Genomic DNA, 16,828 nt, shown 5'->3' with positions numbered 1-16,828 from the left:
AGCATGATTTCATATTTCCCCCAAAACTTGAGAGTAGGATTAGAGAAATGGGTACCTATTGGCAGGGCAGTGGGTTGGTTAACCTTTTCCTTTCAGAGGGCATGTGGAAGGGCAATAATATACTTAAAGAGAACCAAACCACATTTTTATTGTTCCCAAGAGTTACTGTGGGTGGAAGAATGAGTCCAAAAGTATGATTATTCAGAAACCCAAACCTAATCTGTGTGAGCTCAGAGATGAGCTTCTGAAGCATAGGTTACATTTACATGTCTTGTCCCTCCGACCTACTAGATCATAAGGTCCTTCAAAGCACAAATTATATGTTATATGTGTTTGTATTCCTGCCCCCACCAAGTGCATTTTCTGCATGTAGTGGGCACTTAATAAATGACAACAGAAGAATTCACACAGAAGCTACTGTGGGCCACCAGCTTCTGAGTAATGAGTCTATCACCTCAATCCTCCAGGGCTAGTGGGGAAAAAGTTCTCACCTCTGTCTTGCTGATTGATATTCTATAAAATATCTTTGGAAATCTAACACTGTGTATGAGCATCATTGCCTTTTGGTGAGCATCTAACTGTTGAGAGCTGTCCAAACAGGAAATAATCCCACCGTGACCAGGCCTCAGCTGGAATACCAAGCCCATTTATGGGAGTTATATTTTAAGCAGACTGACAATGAACACATCCAGAAGAAAGTGGCCAACCTAGTCACGGTGAGGGTGGGGTAGACTCAATTATGAGTCTGAGTTGAAGTAACTGAGCTGAATGCTTAGAAAAGAGAAAATCTAGGGGGAACATGATCGGTATCCTCCTCAAATGGGCTGTTGGGTGGAAGAAGGATTCACTTTATTCTCCTTGTCCTAGAAGTAGAGAAAATGACTTATGGCTACAGATAGACTTCAGCTCTTTCTAAGGAAGAGTGGAGGCCTCTAAGGACAGGGCCTGAGCCTGAGTGTAACTTGGTGTATGCCTCACCCAGAAACTGAGCAAAGGCATATGGGGGAAAGAGTAAAGGCACATATGGTTAGTAAAATTAGGCAGTATAGCTATATACTATCCTCACTGTAATTTCCACCAGACCTCATCAACGGAATGATGAGTCCTAAATGAAGCTTCACCTTTCCTTGGAGATTCTAGTGCAGCAGTAAACAGAAAGTGCCCTAGGGCTCCTAGCCCTTGGTGAGTTGCTAAAGCCCCCTCACCCAGTAGTCCCCCCCTCTCTGGTTAGGGATTTTGTAGCCTCTTTGACTGGTCCCCCATCACCAGTCCTGACTTCCTTCTCCAAAGCAATCTCTCTACATGCTGCTGGATCTCCTTGGTCCTCACCCCATAGATGATGGGATTTAGGGCTCCTGGGAGAAGCAGGTAGATGGCACTGAGCAAGTTCTGCACATCCTGAGACACAGACTTAGCAAACCGAAAGACAATCGATGTGGAGAGGCCAGAGAGGTAGATGGTGAAGATGACCAAGAGGTGAGAGCCACATGTGTGGAGAGCCTTGGCTCGGGCATTGCCTGAGGAAATCTGGAAGGCAACATATATGATTCGGGTGTAAGAGGCCCCCAGCAAGGACAGATTGAAGGTCACTGTGATCAGCCTCATAGCCAACCCCAGCCGGTTGTTGAAGGTTATGTCCCCACACGCAATGCTCAGCAGGGCAATATACTCACAGGCAAAATGGCGGATCACCGCTGTCCTACAGAAGTGTGCTCGGGAAGTCAGCACCACCAGGGGCACTGCCACAGCCAAGCTGCGGATCAGGGCAACCACAGCCAGCAAGCCCAACAAATGTGGTGTCACCAGGTCTACATAGCGGAGTGGGTGGCAGATGGCGACATAGCAGTCCAGAGCCATAGCCAGCAAGAGGTTGTAGTCTAGGAGAAGGGTGAAGTAGATGAAGAACATCTGAGCAAGGCATGCCTCCAGTGAGATGGCGTTTGCATAGTGTACAAAGCCTGACAGCATCTGGGGCACCACGGCACTGGCAGCACAAATGTTGACAGCCAGGAGCAAAGAAATGAGCATGTACATGGGCTGGTGCAGGCTTCGATGGATGGCCACAGTGCAGATGACCAAGGCATTGGCAGACAGAATCAAGGCATAGAGGAAGGAAAGGGGAAGAACCAAGAGGGAACGCCATTCCCACAGCCCAGGAAAGCCCACCAGGAAGAAGTCTGTGTAGGAGATATTGGAGGTTGTGGTGTTCTCATGTTCCTCCATTGTCCATAATCTTGGGTAGGCAACAAGAAAGGGAATTTGGTGCTGTTGGAACAGAATATCATGAATCAATTACTGTCTTGGGATCTGAGTCTAGTTAAGGGATGCCAAGATGAAGCCAAAGGTCTTATTAATGGCTGATATTCCTATAGCACTTAAGGTTTGCAAAGTAGATTTCACAGGGTTCTAAGGAAAATATACAGCAACTAAATTCTCCAGGGGAAGGATATGAATCTTTCAAGAATCAAATGATGAAGACACAAACAGAAATAATTTCAAGAAGGAAAAGGAAGCAGTTTACAGAGACTAGTGTGGATACACAAGGAATTCAGACCAACTTAAATTTTTAAGAGACCTATATTGGAAGCAGTGATGAGCAATAAAAGAAACAAAAGAATGACCTTGACTGCAATTGCTGACAAAAATCTGGGACATTTTATCAATGGAACAGCGAACATCTAGAACACGAAGCCATGCTCACAAAGACATAGTTGGCTTCACATCAGATGAATGTCATTTGCTTTGTGGACAGGGTTATTAGAGGGCTGGACCAGGAGAATGTTGTATATGGTTTACCTGTATTTTAGCAAAGCACGTCTTACGTGAGCTTGTGAGAAGTTTGGGCTAGATGAAAATACAGTTTGGTGGATTCAGAGTTGGATAACTGGACACAAAGACTAGGTGTTCATGACCTACAGTCAAGGTATGACTTCATTTCTGACTCTTGACCCTATGTTGATGGCACATAGGATAGAGCACAGGACTTAGAGTCAGAAAGACCCGAGTACAAATCCAGCATCAAATACTAGCTAACTGTGTGACATTCAGTAACTCATGTAATTTCACTGGATCTTAGTTGTCTGGTCTGTAAAATGGGGATAATAATAATACTTTCCCTTCCCAGGTTGTAGTGAGGATTAATAGAATTAACATATGTAAAGCACTTTGTAAACTTTAAAGAACTATGTAAATGTTGGCTATTATTACTGAAAAGCTGTCTAGAGTTTGCTTATCTGTTTGAAAATGACACAAAACAGACAGAATAGCTAACACAGTGAATGATGGCAGTCAGTTTCTAAAAATGTTTTGATAGACTAGAAACTTTTTGTCTCAGGACCCCTTTACACTCCTCCAGTTATTGAGGTCCCCAAGGATCTTTTGTCTATGTGAGCTATCATGTATTGATGCTTATTCTCTTAGAAACTATAACATGTTAGTAGGATTGTGAAAAACATTTTGACCTTGTGGTGTAGGATACTGAGCCAAATACAATCATGAAACGTAACATGGTGACAGTCACCCATTTTCCATCCTGTGGTACCCACCTGCTCTCTTTAATCTTTCACAGATCTTGGATACAGTGCCGCCATCATATCCCCAGATCATTTTGTTACCCTGGAATACAGTTCAACTGGAGCTGTTGACAGACTCATTGAGAGCATGCAGGTGTCTCACTCCTCTTGGGTTTCAACTCTCTCATTCTATTTTTGTTCTGTCCTCACCAGTCCAAAGAGCTTAATTCTTTGTTGGGAAAATTCAAGTGAAGTAAGAGTGAAGTCATTCTGACTTCTCTCTACTGATTATTGCTATCACCCCATTCACTCTGAGAGGCAGTTATTTATCCTTATTGATCTTCCTCTGGCCACAAAATGGCTTTTTAAAAATTCTTTTTTGGTACTTAGAATTCACCAGGCTAAGATAAATTGGAGTTTTAGTATTCCCAATTCTATTCCAAGACCATTGTTACTCCTAAGTAACAATAATGATAGCTACCACTTATATAATACTTTAAAAACTTTAAAGCACTTTACAAATATAATTTCATCCAATCCTCATAACAACTTTGAGAGGTGGGTGCTATTATCATTCTTATTTTACAGGTGAGGAAACTGAGACAGATAGAGGTTAAGTGACTTGGTTAGGATCACATAGCTAAGAAGTGTCTGAGATCAAATTTGAACTCAGGTCTTCCAGAGTCTAGGTACTGTAGTGTTCTGTCCATGGTGGTCCCAAGCTGCCTCTTTCATAGCTTGCTCCCTGTTACCTCCCTTAGCTTCTTTCTTTTGTATATGTATTTTAAAAAATCTAAGTGTGTCCATGAGTCTTAAGTTGAAATATAGTTGGCAATATGGCTTTTTCTAATCCCTCAAATTCCTTTCTTGGCACATAGTAGGCGTTCAATAAATATTTTTTATTTGTTCATTTCTTAATTTACCCCATTCAGTCACATTGTTAGACTTTAGATACCTGCCTTATACTTTCTATGGCTAAACTCTAAATTCAGAAATGATCCATGAGGGAAATGTTAGATATATTTATACATAAAGTCTACCCAGATCTAGACTAGGTGACTCTAAACTATTCTATAAATCCCCCCCAGAAGCAGATTAGCTATCTAATACCTATCACTGTATCTGCTTCTCTCTTGACCCCAGAAGGAGATGACATCATCTTTGCTTCAGAGCACAGCTGAGCTGAATTCAGATTCATCCACCAGGATTCTCAGGAGCTCAGTGGTTCATTCTTCTCATTCCTGGTTTTCCCTCAGCCAAATGGGAAATGCTTTGATGTTTTAGTATCTATGTGGTGCTCCCCTAGGTAACTATCTGATTGTCCAACTGTATCTCCCCCCACCAAAGATCAAATAAGGAAATATAAACATGTAATCAGAAAAATTCTCATTACCTCAAAATCAACACAATCCAATCAACTTTAGATTATCCTCAAAATTAAAAGAAGATACCTCAATTCCTTAGTATGGGACATAAGATAGGATACCTGAGCTGGAAGGAATTTTAGAGATCATCTAGTCCAGAGATTCTTATCTTTTTGTGTGCCAAGTCTGTGGACTCTAGGCTAAGAATTTGTGATTTAGTTCAACCTTATTTTATAGTTGAGTAAACTGAGGCACAGAGAAGGAAAGTGCCTTGCACCAAATCATAGAGTTAGTAGAAGGGCTGGGGTTAGAAGTTAGGTCTTCGGATTTACCACTATGAGTAAATATCCATTTGGGCACAGATTGAATCCAATCCAACAACCAACTTTCATTTAGTTTCTACTGTGTCCAAAGTTTTGTGCTTGTTGCTATAGAGGAAAAAGAAGTATCATGGTGAAAGAATTCATGGTCTAGTTGGAAAGTAAAGCCAAATGCAAGAAAGGCAGGCCTCATAAGTGAGATGCAATGAAGTACCAGCAAAAGGACAAATTGATCCCAGCAGAGCTAGGACCAATGGGTAGATGTTCTAGAAGCTAGATTTATTACAATTAGAATTATCCAACGGTGGTACAAGCTGCCTTCCAAAGTCAAGAATGCCCTAGTGGAGGTATTTAATCGGATGCTATCTAACCCCCTGGCAGGGATATTATTGAAGAGGTGCCTTCATTTTGAGGAATTAGAATCATAGTTACAATTTAAAAGGATTTCAAAGATCAATCAGTACTATTTCTTCCTAAAGTAGGAATCCTCCTTTCTTGACAAGTAGTAATCCAGAATCTGCTGGGAGACCATATACAATGGATGGAAATTTACTACCTCTTAAAGAAGCCCATTACATTTTGGGATATCTGTGATTTTTAAAAAATTCTTCCTTATATTGAGCCAAAATACGTTTTTCTCCAACATCCCATTTCTCTTACTTCTTCTCTCTAAGACCAAGCAGAAAAAGTTGAATGTTTTTTCTTATTGAACAGATCTCCTAACATTTAATGAAAGACTTTATAGATCCCCTAAGTCTTCTCTTCACCTGGTTTTATCTATCTATCTATCTAGCTATCTAGCTATCTATCTATCTATCTATCTATCTATCTATCTATCCACATTTCCTTTATCTGATAATCCTATGGTGTGGTCTCCTACCACCCCTTCCTCTGCATATACCTCAACTTGTTAATGTAGTTCTTAAAATGTGACAGCCAGAATGGAAACATTATATATTTCATGTGTCTTCTGATCAGGTCCCAACTTGTTCTTTTACTCCCTCATCCCCCATCTCACCAAGGAAGCTTTCTTCCTGATCTTCCTCAGCCTGCAAGAAAGAAGAGTCTGAAGTCTATGCCCAGTTGTCTGTGGCTATGAAGAAATGGGAGGAAGGATTCATATGGAAGGTAAAAGCCTCTGGAGAGGTCCTTTCCAACCTCCTTTGCCTCCAGGGAGTCTGTCACAGGGGACGACTAAGGGGTGTAGGAAGAGAAAGGAATCACTTTATCTGTCTAGCTAAAGGGACTCAACATTATTAGGTTTTTTAAAGTACCCATCAGGCCTGCTTCAAATTTGGACACTGTGTCTATGTGCTCTGTTTCAGGGAGTAAGATTGGGGATGTAAATGATTGCTCTATTACAAATATTAATATGGAAATAGGTCTTAATCAATGATACTTGTAAAACCTGGTGGAATTGCTATGGGAGGGCAGAGAGAGGAGGGAAGGGAAAGAACAAGAGTCATGGAACCATGGAAAAATATTCTAAATTAATTAAATTTTAAAAAAAATGTAACTTGGGAAAAAATTTAAAACAATGTATAAATGCCTTATGTTTTCTTTTTTTCAATCTTTTGATTTTTTTCTCTGTTTCTTGCTAATGGAATCATGATTTTCTGTTTGGTCTCTTCCAATTTTTAGGGAGTCCATTACTTGATAAAGTTTACTATTTTTTTCTCTAAGCTTTTTATTCTCATTCAAATTCTTTCTTCCAGAATTCTTATTTCACTTTTGTCTCTTGCTTCATTACTCCTAGGTATTTATGTAGTCCTTGTGGGAAATAACTATTTTCTTTTTGCATCTCTATTGCAATTTTTTGGAACTTATTCTCTTTTTCTAAGTTGAAATATTGGGCATCTCTTGAGCCAAGACAAGTTTTTATACTGATGTCCTATTTGTGTCTCTAGCCTTAGATTGTCAACTATGGCTATGTATCATGGTCTTTTCTTCCTCCCTCTGCCTCCTAAAATTCAGCCCAAACTGGATGCTTGAAGTTCAGAATGTTGGACCTTCAGGCCCTTCAGTGGTATCTAAGGACGGATTTCTAGGGACCTTGGAGCCCTTGAATAAACCTGTCTGAGCCCTGTTGCAATGACTCACTTCCAAGGTCCTTACTATGGATTTGTAACCACCCTTGGATTTGGTGGGGATTTCTTTACTTTTGCTTTGTGAAAGAGAGAGGAAGTGGGAGGCGGGGAGGGAGGAGCACACAGAGAGACAGAAACCGAGATAGGCAGAGACATGCACAGGCCCAGAGACAGATGGAAACTTGCAGTCCTCCCTGATCTCCAGCCAGTTTTTTGTCCTGATAGAAGCATGCTAGCTTATTTGCTACTGTGAACATAGCTGGCACAGGAGAGTAGTAGAGTAAATTTGGATTGCAGCCTAGGGATAGAATGATATATGGCTGGCTTTGGCATTTTCTTTTTTTTTTCCTTTTAAACCCTCACCTTCTGTCTTGGAGTCAATACTGTATATTGGTTCCAAGGCAGAAGAGTGCTAAGAGCTAGGCAATAGGGGTTAAGTGACTTGCCCAGGGTCACACAGCTAGAAGTGTCTGAGGCCACATTTGAACCCAGGACCTCCTGTCTCTGGGTCTGACTCTCAATCCACTGAGCTATCCCTCTTTGTTGCCCCATTTGGCATTCTCTTAAATGGAGATTCTGGGAGTATCCATCCAATCAGAGAGACTACAGGACTAGAGGAATCTTCCAATATGTGAATTCTGGGGCTGGAATGAGCTTCCAGGATGAAGAGGTTTCTCAAGCACAGTGGAGAAAGAACAGAGTATGACCTGCCATTGGAACTGGTTCTGAAGCAAGACTGCTTTCTAGACATCAATCACTTCTGACTTCTTTAGCTACTATCACTTCCAGTGGTACCTACTATAGACTGGTTGCCAGTGGCACCTCCACTCCCTAACTGATGGTTGGTTGGGTCCTCCGGGACATCTCAGAATACTAATCCATCAACAACACAGCAAACAAACACAAAAGAAAAAGGTTGCCTGTGCTTAGACAGAGTAGCCAAGTAGAATGTAGCCACTGCATCTTCTCCACCTGGCAGACCCCCTTAGAGAGGAAACAGAGATTGTATGTACATTTGTGTTTCAGCTCCTCCTGAGTCATCAGTTCTTTCAGCTATGCAGACAATTAAAAGCCTTTTTATCATCACAGGATACCAACCCCTGAGTCATCAAGGCTGGAAAATGGCTCTCAAAGTCCTATCTGTTAATATTAATGCTAATACTCGGTATAACCCATCAAGGAGGGCAAATCTGCGCTTGCTACCCCTGTTATTACATATAATACTATCTTGGAGATCTCTTATGAGGAAGCTACTTTGGAAATCTTAAAGCACTACATAGGTGTTATTGTTGTTCTCGTTGAAACTGTCCCATGATGATGGGTTGTTATCCTATTACTGTTTGTTTTTATTTTCATTATCATTTTTTTTCATCTTTTTACTTTCAATTTTAGATAGAAATGGTTCTAAGAAGTGGTTATCCTGTCACCTTTTTAATACTTACTACTATTTAAAATGCTCCCTTTCAGGGAGTGGCTGGGTGACTCAGTGGTTTGAGGGCCAGGTCCAGAGATGGGAGGTCCTGGGTTCAAATCTTGCCTCAGAGACTTCCTAGTTATATGACCCTGGGCAAGTCACTTGACACCCATTGCCTTAAAAATAAATAGAAATTTCCCTTTCAAAGACCACAGTGGACACCTCCCTCATTGCTAGCCCTTCTCTTGACCCTCAAGTGCCATACAGGACCTCTCTATAACCCCACTCCCCTCCACCCCCTTATGTACCCTGGTGCAAGCTATAATGGAGCTCCACAACACAGTCCTGGATTCTAGGGATAGTCAGCCTTCCCTGGTTCCTCTGTTGCCTCTCTGTTTCTGGACTGATGCATTCAGATTGGGTTGAGGTTTGAGGCAATGACTAGTAATAGAAGACTCAGGTGGTGACAGGAAGCCGCAGAGTCTGGGGGGGGGGTAGGTTGGGGGGGTTCGGACAGGCCTGGGGATGGCCTGACAATCACATGGGGGGAGGTAGATGCTTGTGACCTGGAGAGGCCAAAATGACCACAAGACAACTTACCAATTCTAGGCCTTGAGGGGAGTCACTGAAATGAGCTGGGATTGGGTTCCCAATAGAGTAATAAGTAAAGTCTCCAAAGTTATCTGCCACATCAAAGAGCAGCAATTTTTTTTTAAGAAAAGTCTTTCCATTTAAGCATTTTTTATACCCTCCCCCAAGGCTAGTGATATCTCTTTGAGGTTGTGTTGTGCAAATCACATAAAATCACAGGTAAAAACACACAAGACGAGCAAGTACTGTACATGCAAAAAGCTTTACTAAGCAGGTGCTCCCCAGAGCCGAAACCCCAGACCAAGTGGGCTGGGGATGTCTTTGGGACGGGTCTCCTCAGGGGCTTTCAGAGCTTCTGCACAGCCAGGGCGTACTTGTCTCTGGCAGTCTCTCTGAGGGTACAGACATGGCTTAAGTCCCTGAAGTAATCGTTGTAGTCAAAGGCGTATCCCACCACGTATCTGTCTGGAATTTCAAAGCCAGAGAAGTCCGGGGTGTAGCCCAGGCTTCGAGGGGTCCTTTTCACCAGCAGGCTGGCCACCCTCACCATCCTGGGGCCATGCTGCTCCACCAGGGGAAGCAGAGCCTGCATGGTTCTGCCCGTGTCCACAATGTCTTCCACAATCAGGACGTTCTTCCCAGCGAGGCTGGAGAGGTCGGCTCCCCCCAGCACTCGCACGCTGCCCGTTGACTGGTCATTGCAGTAGCTGCTCACTCGGATGAAGTCCACCATTATGGGACTGGCCTGGTCTGAGTTCCTGTTCAGGGTCTCCATGGCATTCAGCAAGTCGGAAAAGAACTTATAGGCCCCCTTGAGGACACAGAGGGCCACGATGTGCTGGCCTCCCATGTCCTGGAGCACGTCGCGGGCCAGCCTCTCAATCCTGTCCATGATGAGCCCATGAGGGATGAACACCTTTTCCAGATCTTGCGCGTAATTCTTCGCGATGCTAAAGCAGTCCAGGTCGTAGCCTGGTGCATCATCTCCAATCCGGATGCTGGGGCTCCTGTTGGCCATGATGCTCTGGACAGCTCAGCTGGGGCTGGGGGGCTGGCCAGGAAGAGTGAGAGAGGAGAGAGGAGAGAGGAAGGAGAAGAGGAAGAGGAAGAGGAAGAGGAGGAAGCAGTCAGGGAAGTCTTAAGATGTGCCTCTGCCAGCCACAGCTCTGAGCTGAGTCTCACTGATTGCTGTTTCACCACTGGTACCTGCAGAGAGAAGAAGGAGTGTCCAAGTGACATGGCTGAAAAAGCAATAGGACCCTGGCCAGTGGCTACTGGCTTTCTTTGCCTGTCCTCGTCAGCGTGTCCTGGCTCAAGACTTGCCCTTTATCTGGTTCTCAGAATATTCTCCCCTCCTGCAGCCCCTTGATATTAGCTACAACCTAGGCTGTGGGCAGAGAAATGAAAGGCAACCACATTCCTCTTCCTAGGAGAGGGAATATGTCAGGGAAGATCAGAGAGAGGGAAGCAAGAGGACTCAAAATGTGAACAAAACTATCTGGAAGAGATCGGGGCCAAAAGGAACAGATATTGTCATCAGTTCTTTGGCATGACTTGAAATGTGTTCAAGTCAGTTGGGTGGAGCAATAGAGAGAGGGCTAGGCCTGGAGTCAAGAAGACTTATCTGGGAATTCACAGCTGGCCTGGGACACTTCATAGTTGTAGGACCTTGGGCAAGTCACTCACCCTGTGTGTCTCAATTTCCTAGAAGGGATGCAAAATGAGTCCAAATCTTAGCCTGGTCCATCATCTCCAATCACAATGCATTGCATTGCATGTAAAATGGGCTGGAGAAATCAAACCACTGGCATATTTGCCAAGAAAACACCACATGAGGACACAAAGCAGAGGATACACCTCAAAATGACCGTATCTCAACAACTACAAAATCTGTTGTGTCAGACTAGCTTTTCACTATACTTTCCTTCTCTATTGCTAAAAAGCTCCTCTGAGAAGAAAGATCCTGCAGAAACCTTCTTCACACATGAAGAAGAAGAAGAAGAAGAAGAAGAAGAAGAAGAAGAAGAAGAAGAAGAAGAAGAAGAAGAAGAAAAAGGAAGAAGAAAAAGGAAGAAGAAAAAGGAAGAAGAAAAAGGAAGAAGAAGAAGAAGAAGGAAGAAGAAGAAGGAAGAAGAAGAAGGAAGAAGAAGAAGAAGAAGAAGAAGAAGAAGAAGAAGAAGAAGAAGAAGAAGAAGAAGAAGAAGAAGAAGAAGAAGAAGAAGAAGAAGAAGAAGAAGAAGAAGAAGAAGAAGAAGAAGAAGAAGAAGAAGAAGAAGAAGAAGAAGAAGAAGAAGAAGAAGAAGAAGAAGAAGAAGAAGAAGAAGAAGAAGAAGAAGAAGAAGAAGAAGAAGAAGAAGAAGAAGAAGAAGAAGAAGAAGAAGAAGAAGAAGAAGAAGAAGAAGAAGAAGAAGAAGAAGAAGAAGAAGAAGAAGAAAAGAGCAAAATTCCAGGTGAGAATTGAGAATACTGCACTCCAAGGGAATTCCTGGCTACCTATTGTAAAGGTGAAATTGAATGGTTGGACTTAAATGAGATGAAATAATGTGGTCACTGAAATTATTCTATCTCATGTCAGAAGCTTCTTGACCAAAATAGAGGGGAAACAAGGAAGTTGAGAAATGTGAAAGGGGTTAAAGAAGATGCCTATACTAGTCCTCAGCCAAGAGTGAGTAAGCTTGTGGCCTCCTCCAAGACAGAAGGTAGTCTTTTAAGAAACTAGGAAGGGGATCAGCCTTTTCACTCACCCAACCAAGTAGTCCAGGAGTCAGAGTCTAAGATGAAGTCAGGATGCACACTGCAGTTTCCAGTGTAGTTTCCCTTGAAGATGATCTCCAGGAGACACTCTCTAGGAGACTCAACTTCAATAGACTGCCCCAGTCAAAGGCTTTTAGGGTGGTCTCCTGTCCCTGCCCCTTTTCACAGGGGCCAATCACAGTTTCCGAAGTGTCTGGCAACCCCCAAGGGCATCCTTGATACATTTCTGAGTTGTCACCCAGTTTGGATTCACAAGTTTCTGAGTTTGTGAACTCTTCAGAGAATTCAAAAGTTTCTGGCTGTTTGAGTTCAAAAAAGGGGAAGCTCTCCAAGTATCTTACTGGCTTCTCACCTAGCACTAAGTAGGGTGTGAATTCTCTAGGTAGACAAAGGAGACTTCATCCTGTCTTCACAATCTAGTGAGGTACTTCAGTTAGTGTTAACCAAAGTTTGAACTCCAACAGGGCAAAGAGGACCAAGGACTCCCCTTTCACAAGTGTAAACTCAGAACAGACAAAGAGAACCAAGAATTTCCTTTCACTCTACGGATTCGTTGATGCTACTAAAAGGAGACAGTTTGGTGTAGTGAGTAGAAAGAGCAATGGAGAAAACTCAGAAACAAAGGATGAGGCTTGGAAATCTAGCTTTGCCATTGACCAGATGAAATTTCAGTTATTTCAGTTTCTCCAATCAACATAACCCAAGAGAATATTCTCACTGAATCAGAATCAGGACGCTGCTCCCTTTCTATTACATCTGTACCTTCTCAAGACCTTCTGGCCATCTCCATGCATTATCCTACTGGATTCTGAGTCTCCCTCAGTGAGGATGCCAGAGGCACTAAATCCTGATTGGAGAGATGAGGAAAGTGATGTTTAGCCAAAGAAGTAACATTTATTTCTGTTTCAGCTCCTCCCGAGTCATCCGTTCTTTCGGTTTATGCAGACAATTAAAAGACTTTTTATTATCACAGGGTAGCAATCCCTGAGTCATCAAGGCTGTAAAATGAATCTTAAAGTTCCATCTGTTGAACTGAAGACAGGAAGGGAATGTTAATGCTCAGTATAACCCATCATGCTACCTCTGTTATTATAGATAATACTATCTATCTCAGAGATCTCTTATAAGGAAGCTACTTTGTAAAACTTAAAGTACTAAAGAAACAGAAGTTATTACTGTTGTTCTCACATTTGATAGAGTTCAGATTGAAATTGTCGTATGATGGTTTGCTATCCTATTACTGTTTATTATTTTCATTGTCATATTGTCATAATTTTCATTGTCATTGTCATAACAGGTCCTTCAATCAGGGCCCAATCAAAATGATCTAAAACAATGATGCATTGCTCCCAAATATTTCAACTGCTCCTGCCTGTCATCTCTGCTTCTCCTGCATTCCATCTCATATCTGTGTAAAATCCTTTCCTTCAATGATTCATGATTTCCTCCCCCCTCAGAGAGCTGATGAGCAGTTCCCCTGGGTTATACATGAATCATTGTTCAAAACCTTCTTCCATGTTATTCATATTTGCAGTAGAGCAATCTTCTGACATCAAAACCCTAATCTTATCCCCATGGAACTATGTGATTGGTCCTGTTTTTCTTCTGTGTTTATTTTCCCACAGTTCTTTCTCTGGATGTGAATAACATTCTTTCTTTTAAGTCTCTCAGAATTGTCCTGGATCATGTAATAGTTAAAGGAATTATAGAGGATTGAAGAGGTACAGGGGATAAGGAAGGTTTTGTAACCTTCCAATGGAGGAGTTGGAGGGAATATAGGTGCTGTTGAGGTCAAAGGAGAGAGATACCCCTTCTGAAAGGGTATCTTTGAAAAATGGGGTTCCTGAGGAATGGGCCAAGTCTGATCCACTGAGGCGATGTCTTCTCTATTGATGTTGAAGATACCCCAGGGCAGGTAAGCACTGACCCCCCTGAGGGACAAGCCTCCCCACCCCTAAGGTTGCATGGCAGGGGTCCAATAAGTATGTTTACAGTTCAATGGCAGACCTTAGGTTCTGCTCCCTCTATGTCCTCCTGAAATGATAGTCCTCTTATCTACTGCAGTTTATTTAAATAAAGATAAATTGAATAACAAGCTTGGAATGGGGAGATATCATAGAAGATGGAATCTGAATTTCCCTACATTAGGTTTGAGTCTCTCAGCTTTTGAGGTGAGATCAAGCCTCACAGGCTGGTGTGCTGGGAGCCATCAGACCATGATGCCTTGACAGAGTCACTCGTGGTAGCTGGGGAGACCACAGAGTGGTCCTTGGCGAGATGTGATTGCCCACCCAACCCCCTTTACATGACCTCTTTCATCAATGCCACTTACCTATGAATTGACATGATTATTATTCCCCCTAGTCTCAAAAGAAATAATGCAAGAGCAAAATACCTATACTCTTATTCCCTAAAACAACCCCAAAAGATCAGACCCTTAAACCCAATTCCAAAAAGACTATCATGGGTTAACTTTTACTTAGGTACACAATTCCCAGCAAAACCACAGCTACAGGCCAAGCCCAAAACTTTCTCATGAAGCCAGCACACAAATCAACCATAGAGGCCCATACAAAACATACAGGTACAGTACAGGTACACTAAGCTCCAATATGCCTCAGTGACTCAATTACACAAATCAGTAACTCAAACTCCCTAGTAAGCCACCTGTCACAAAATCATTTATCTTGTATTCTGTCTGTAATCACAATGCAAAAATATAGAATGTTAATGATTTGTTGAAAGTTAAGGTATCACATTTCCAATTATCTCTCTTTGATTTTGTGTATCTGCATGCCAAGAATATGGATATAAAAATAAATCCTAGGCCTGGGAATGTCGGAGAAGCTCAGAGATGCAAAGCAGTTCCATGGCTGTAATGATTAAACTGTCTTCCGTTTGTTATTTATTTCATTTTATTTATTTTGACTGATTGTTCACCACCTGTCGGAAACCCTGGAATCAAGAGTGAGGCTGGATCCTGACCATGGCACTGGTAGAGGGTTTCTTTTATTCCTGTCTATGCTAATCTATGCTCTTTTTCTTCAGTTCAAAGTTTTTAGCAATAGACAACAAGAGGTTGGTTGCTGGTTGGGCCTGTCTCTTTGGGCTAATGCCCCTAAAGACCAGGCTTATACTTCAAACTGCTCCCCTTAAATCCTTTTGTTAGATGATATGATCCACAGGAATCCAGGTAGAGCCTACAGTTGGGAAAATCCAGGAATAGAGGTACTTCTATCCAGAGAAAGGGAGAGAGCACTCCTTCCAATCTGAGGGCCAAGGAAGAGAGACCTAGAGAACAACTGTCACTCTCTACGTTGCTCCTCCCCTGACCAACTGTCATCACTGTTCATAAATTTCACTCTAACCTTCCAACTGCTCTTTGGTCCACTTCAGTGGCAGAAAGTCCAGAGCTTGATTCAGTTTTCCTTTCCACAATCATTGCATTGTTGCTAGTAGAGAAGTCCATTACATTCTGTTGTGCCACAGTGTATCAGTCTCTGTGTATGATGTTCTCCTGGTTCTGCTCCTTTCACTTTGCATCAATTCCTGGAGGTTATTCCAGTTCACATGGAATTCCTCCAGTTCATTATTCCTTTCAGCACAATAGTATTCCATCACCAACAGATACCACAATTTGTCCAGCCATTCCCCAATTCTTTTGCCAGTATGAAGAGCACAGCTTTAAATATTTTGGTACAAGTCTTTTTCCTTATTATCTCTTTGGGGTAAAAACCCAACAGTGGTATGACTGGGTCAGAAGGCAGTCTTTTAAAGCCCCTTGGGCATAGTTCCAAATTGCCCTCCAGAATGGTTGGACCAATTCACAACTCTACCAGTAGTGTATTAGTGTCCCAATTTTGCCACACCCCCTCCATCATTTATCATTTTCCTTTGATGTCATATTTGCCAGTCTGCTAGGTGTAAGTTGGTACCTCAGAGTTGTTTTAATTTGCATAGAAATGATTTTTAATGACTGATTTTTATGCCAGGATGAGTCTAATATGAAAAAAAGGCAATGAAGTGAAATCTCTTGCATGTGTATGAGTCCTTAAATTTTTTATTTTATTGTTTATTCCATGAGAGTAAACTTAATTGCATTCAACCCTAAGCTATAGTTCATGAAGTTTGCCATTGGATGTAAAAGCTCTTGGGACTGCAACTGATATTATTTTGAATTTTGAATTGAGGTATAGTTGATGGACAATTAAGTCATTCATCCACCATGAAAGAAAAAGCCACAAGTTGCTCAGAAGGAGTGTGACCCAGAACTGTTACAGGTGGAGGTTCTTATGTGGAAAAAAACTGAAGAGACAACCTATTGGAAACCCTTCCAATTTATGTTAACAATTTTGTTATTTCCTTTTAATTAGGAATGTTCCAATCTGATTATTTCTGAGTCTGGCTAGAATTATTACTGCATTATTGTCATCTGTGCCTCTTACCTGAAGGTCATTTGGAAAGTATTATTATTAATCATTGGTAGTCCCAGCCCTCTTTTTGGGGCAAGGATCTGTTTCTGTTTTCCCCCCAGGTACTCCCATACACAGTTGGTTTCCAGAAGGATTCACCCATCCCTGCCATGACTCCCATACCAACAACAAGACTGGAAGAATGCAGATACAGAGACTGTGCTAAAGCAACAAGATGTTCTACCAACTTGCAGGCAAACTGGGACACTTGCAGCCCAAGAAAACAAAGAATGGACAAGCCACAATTTACTCCTCCCAGTTGTACTAATGACTTATTTCTTGCCATGCTAGCCATTTCATCTGTATTTCCTGGT

At 42.2% G+C, this 16,828-nt stretch overlaps 2 protein-coding genes across 2 annotated transcripts; both read right to left on the bottom strand.

The window, feature by feature from the left end:
- Nucleotides 1-1,227: 1,227 nt before the first annotated feature.
- LOC130458988 (olfactory receptor 52L1-like) lies at nucleotides 1,228-2,223 on the bottom strand. Its single transcript, XM_056826145.1, has one exon. The coding sequence runs from the start codon at nucleotides 2,221-2,223 to the stop codon at nucleotides 1,228-1,230; it is 996 nt and encodes a 331-aa protein (XP_056682123.1).
- Nucleotides 2,224-9,570: 7,347 nt separating this feature from the next.
- LOC100017665 (hypoxanthine-guanine phosphoribosyltransferase-like) lies at nucleotides 9,571-12,131 on the bottom strand. The gene is made up of 2 exons (XM_056795074.1): nucleotides 12,033-12,131; nucleotides 9,571-10,494 (listed from the first exon to the last, which is right to left on the bottom strand). Exon 2 carries the CDS (start codon nucleotides 10,304-10,306, stop codon nucleotides 9,635-9,637), a length of 672 nt encoding a protein of 223 aa, XP_056651052.1. The 5' UTR covers nucleotides 10,307-10,494; nucleotides 12,033-12,131; the 3' UTR covers nucleotides 9,571-9,634.
- Between the last annotated feature and the right edge of the window lie 4,697 nt (nucleotides 12,132-16,828).

Source organism: Monodelphis domestica, chromosome 4 (genome assembly GCF_027887165.1).
Source record: "Monodelphis domestica isolate mMonDom1 chromosome 4, mMonDom1.pri, whole genome shotgun sequence".
Classification (NCBI taxonomy): domain Eukaryota; kingdom Metazoa; phylum Chordata; class Mammalia; order Didelphimorphia; family Didelphidae; genus Monodelphis; species Monodelphis domestica.
This window is presented reverse-complemented; position numbering and strand designations above follow the sequence as displayed.

Bases quoted from the DNA above. Each gene is read 5' to 3' on its own strand.
- LOC130458988 (XM_056826145.1), bottom strand. From the start codon at position 2,223: ATGGAGGAACATGAGAACACCACAACCTCCAATATCTCCTACACAGAC.
- LOC100017665 (XM_056795074.1), bottom strand. From the start codon at position 10,306: ATGGCCAACAGGAGCCCCAGCATCCGGATTGGAGATGATGCACCAGGC.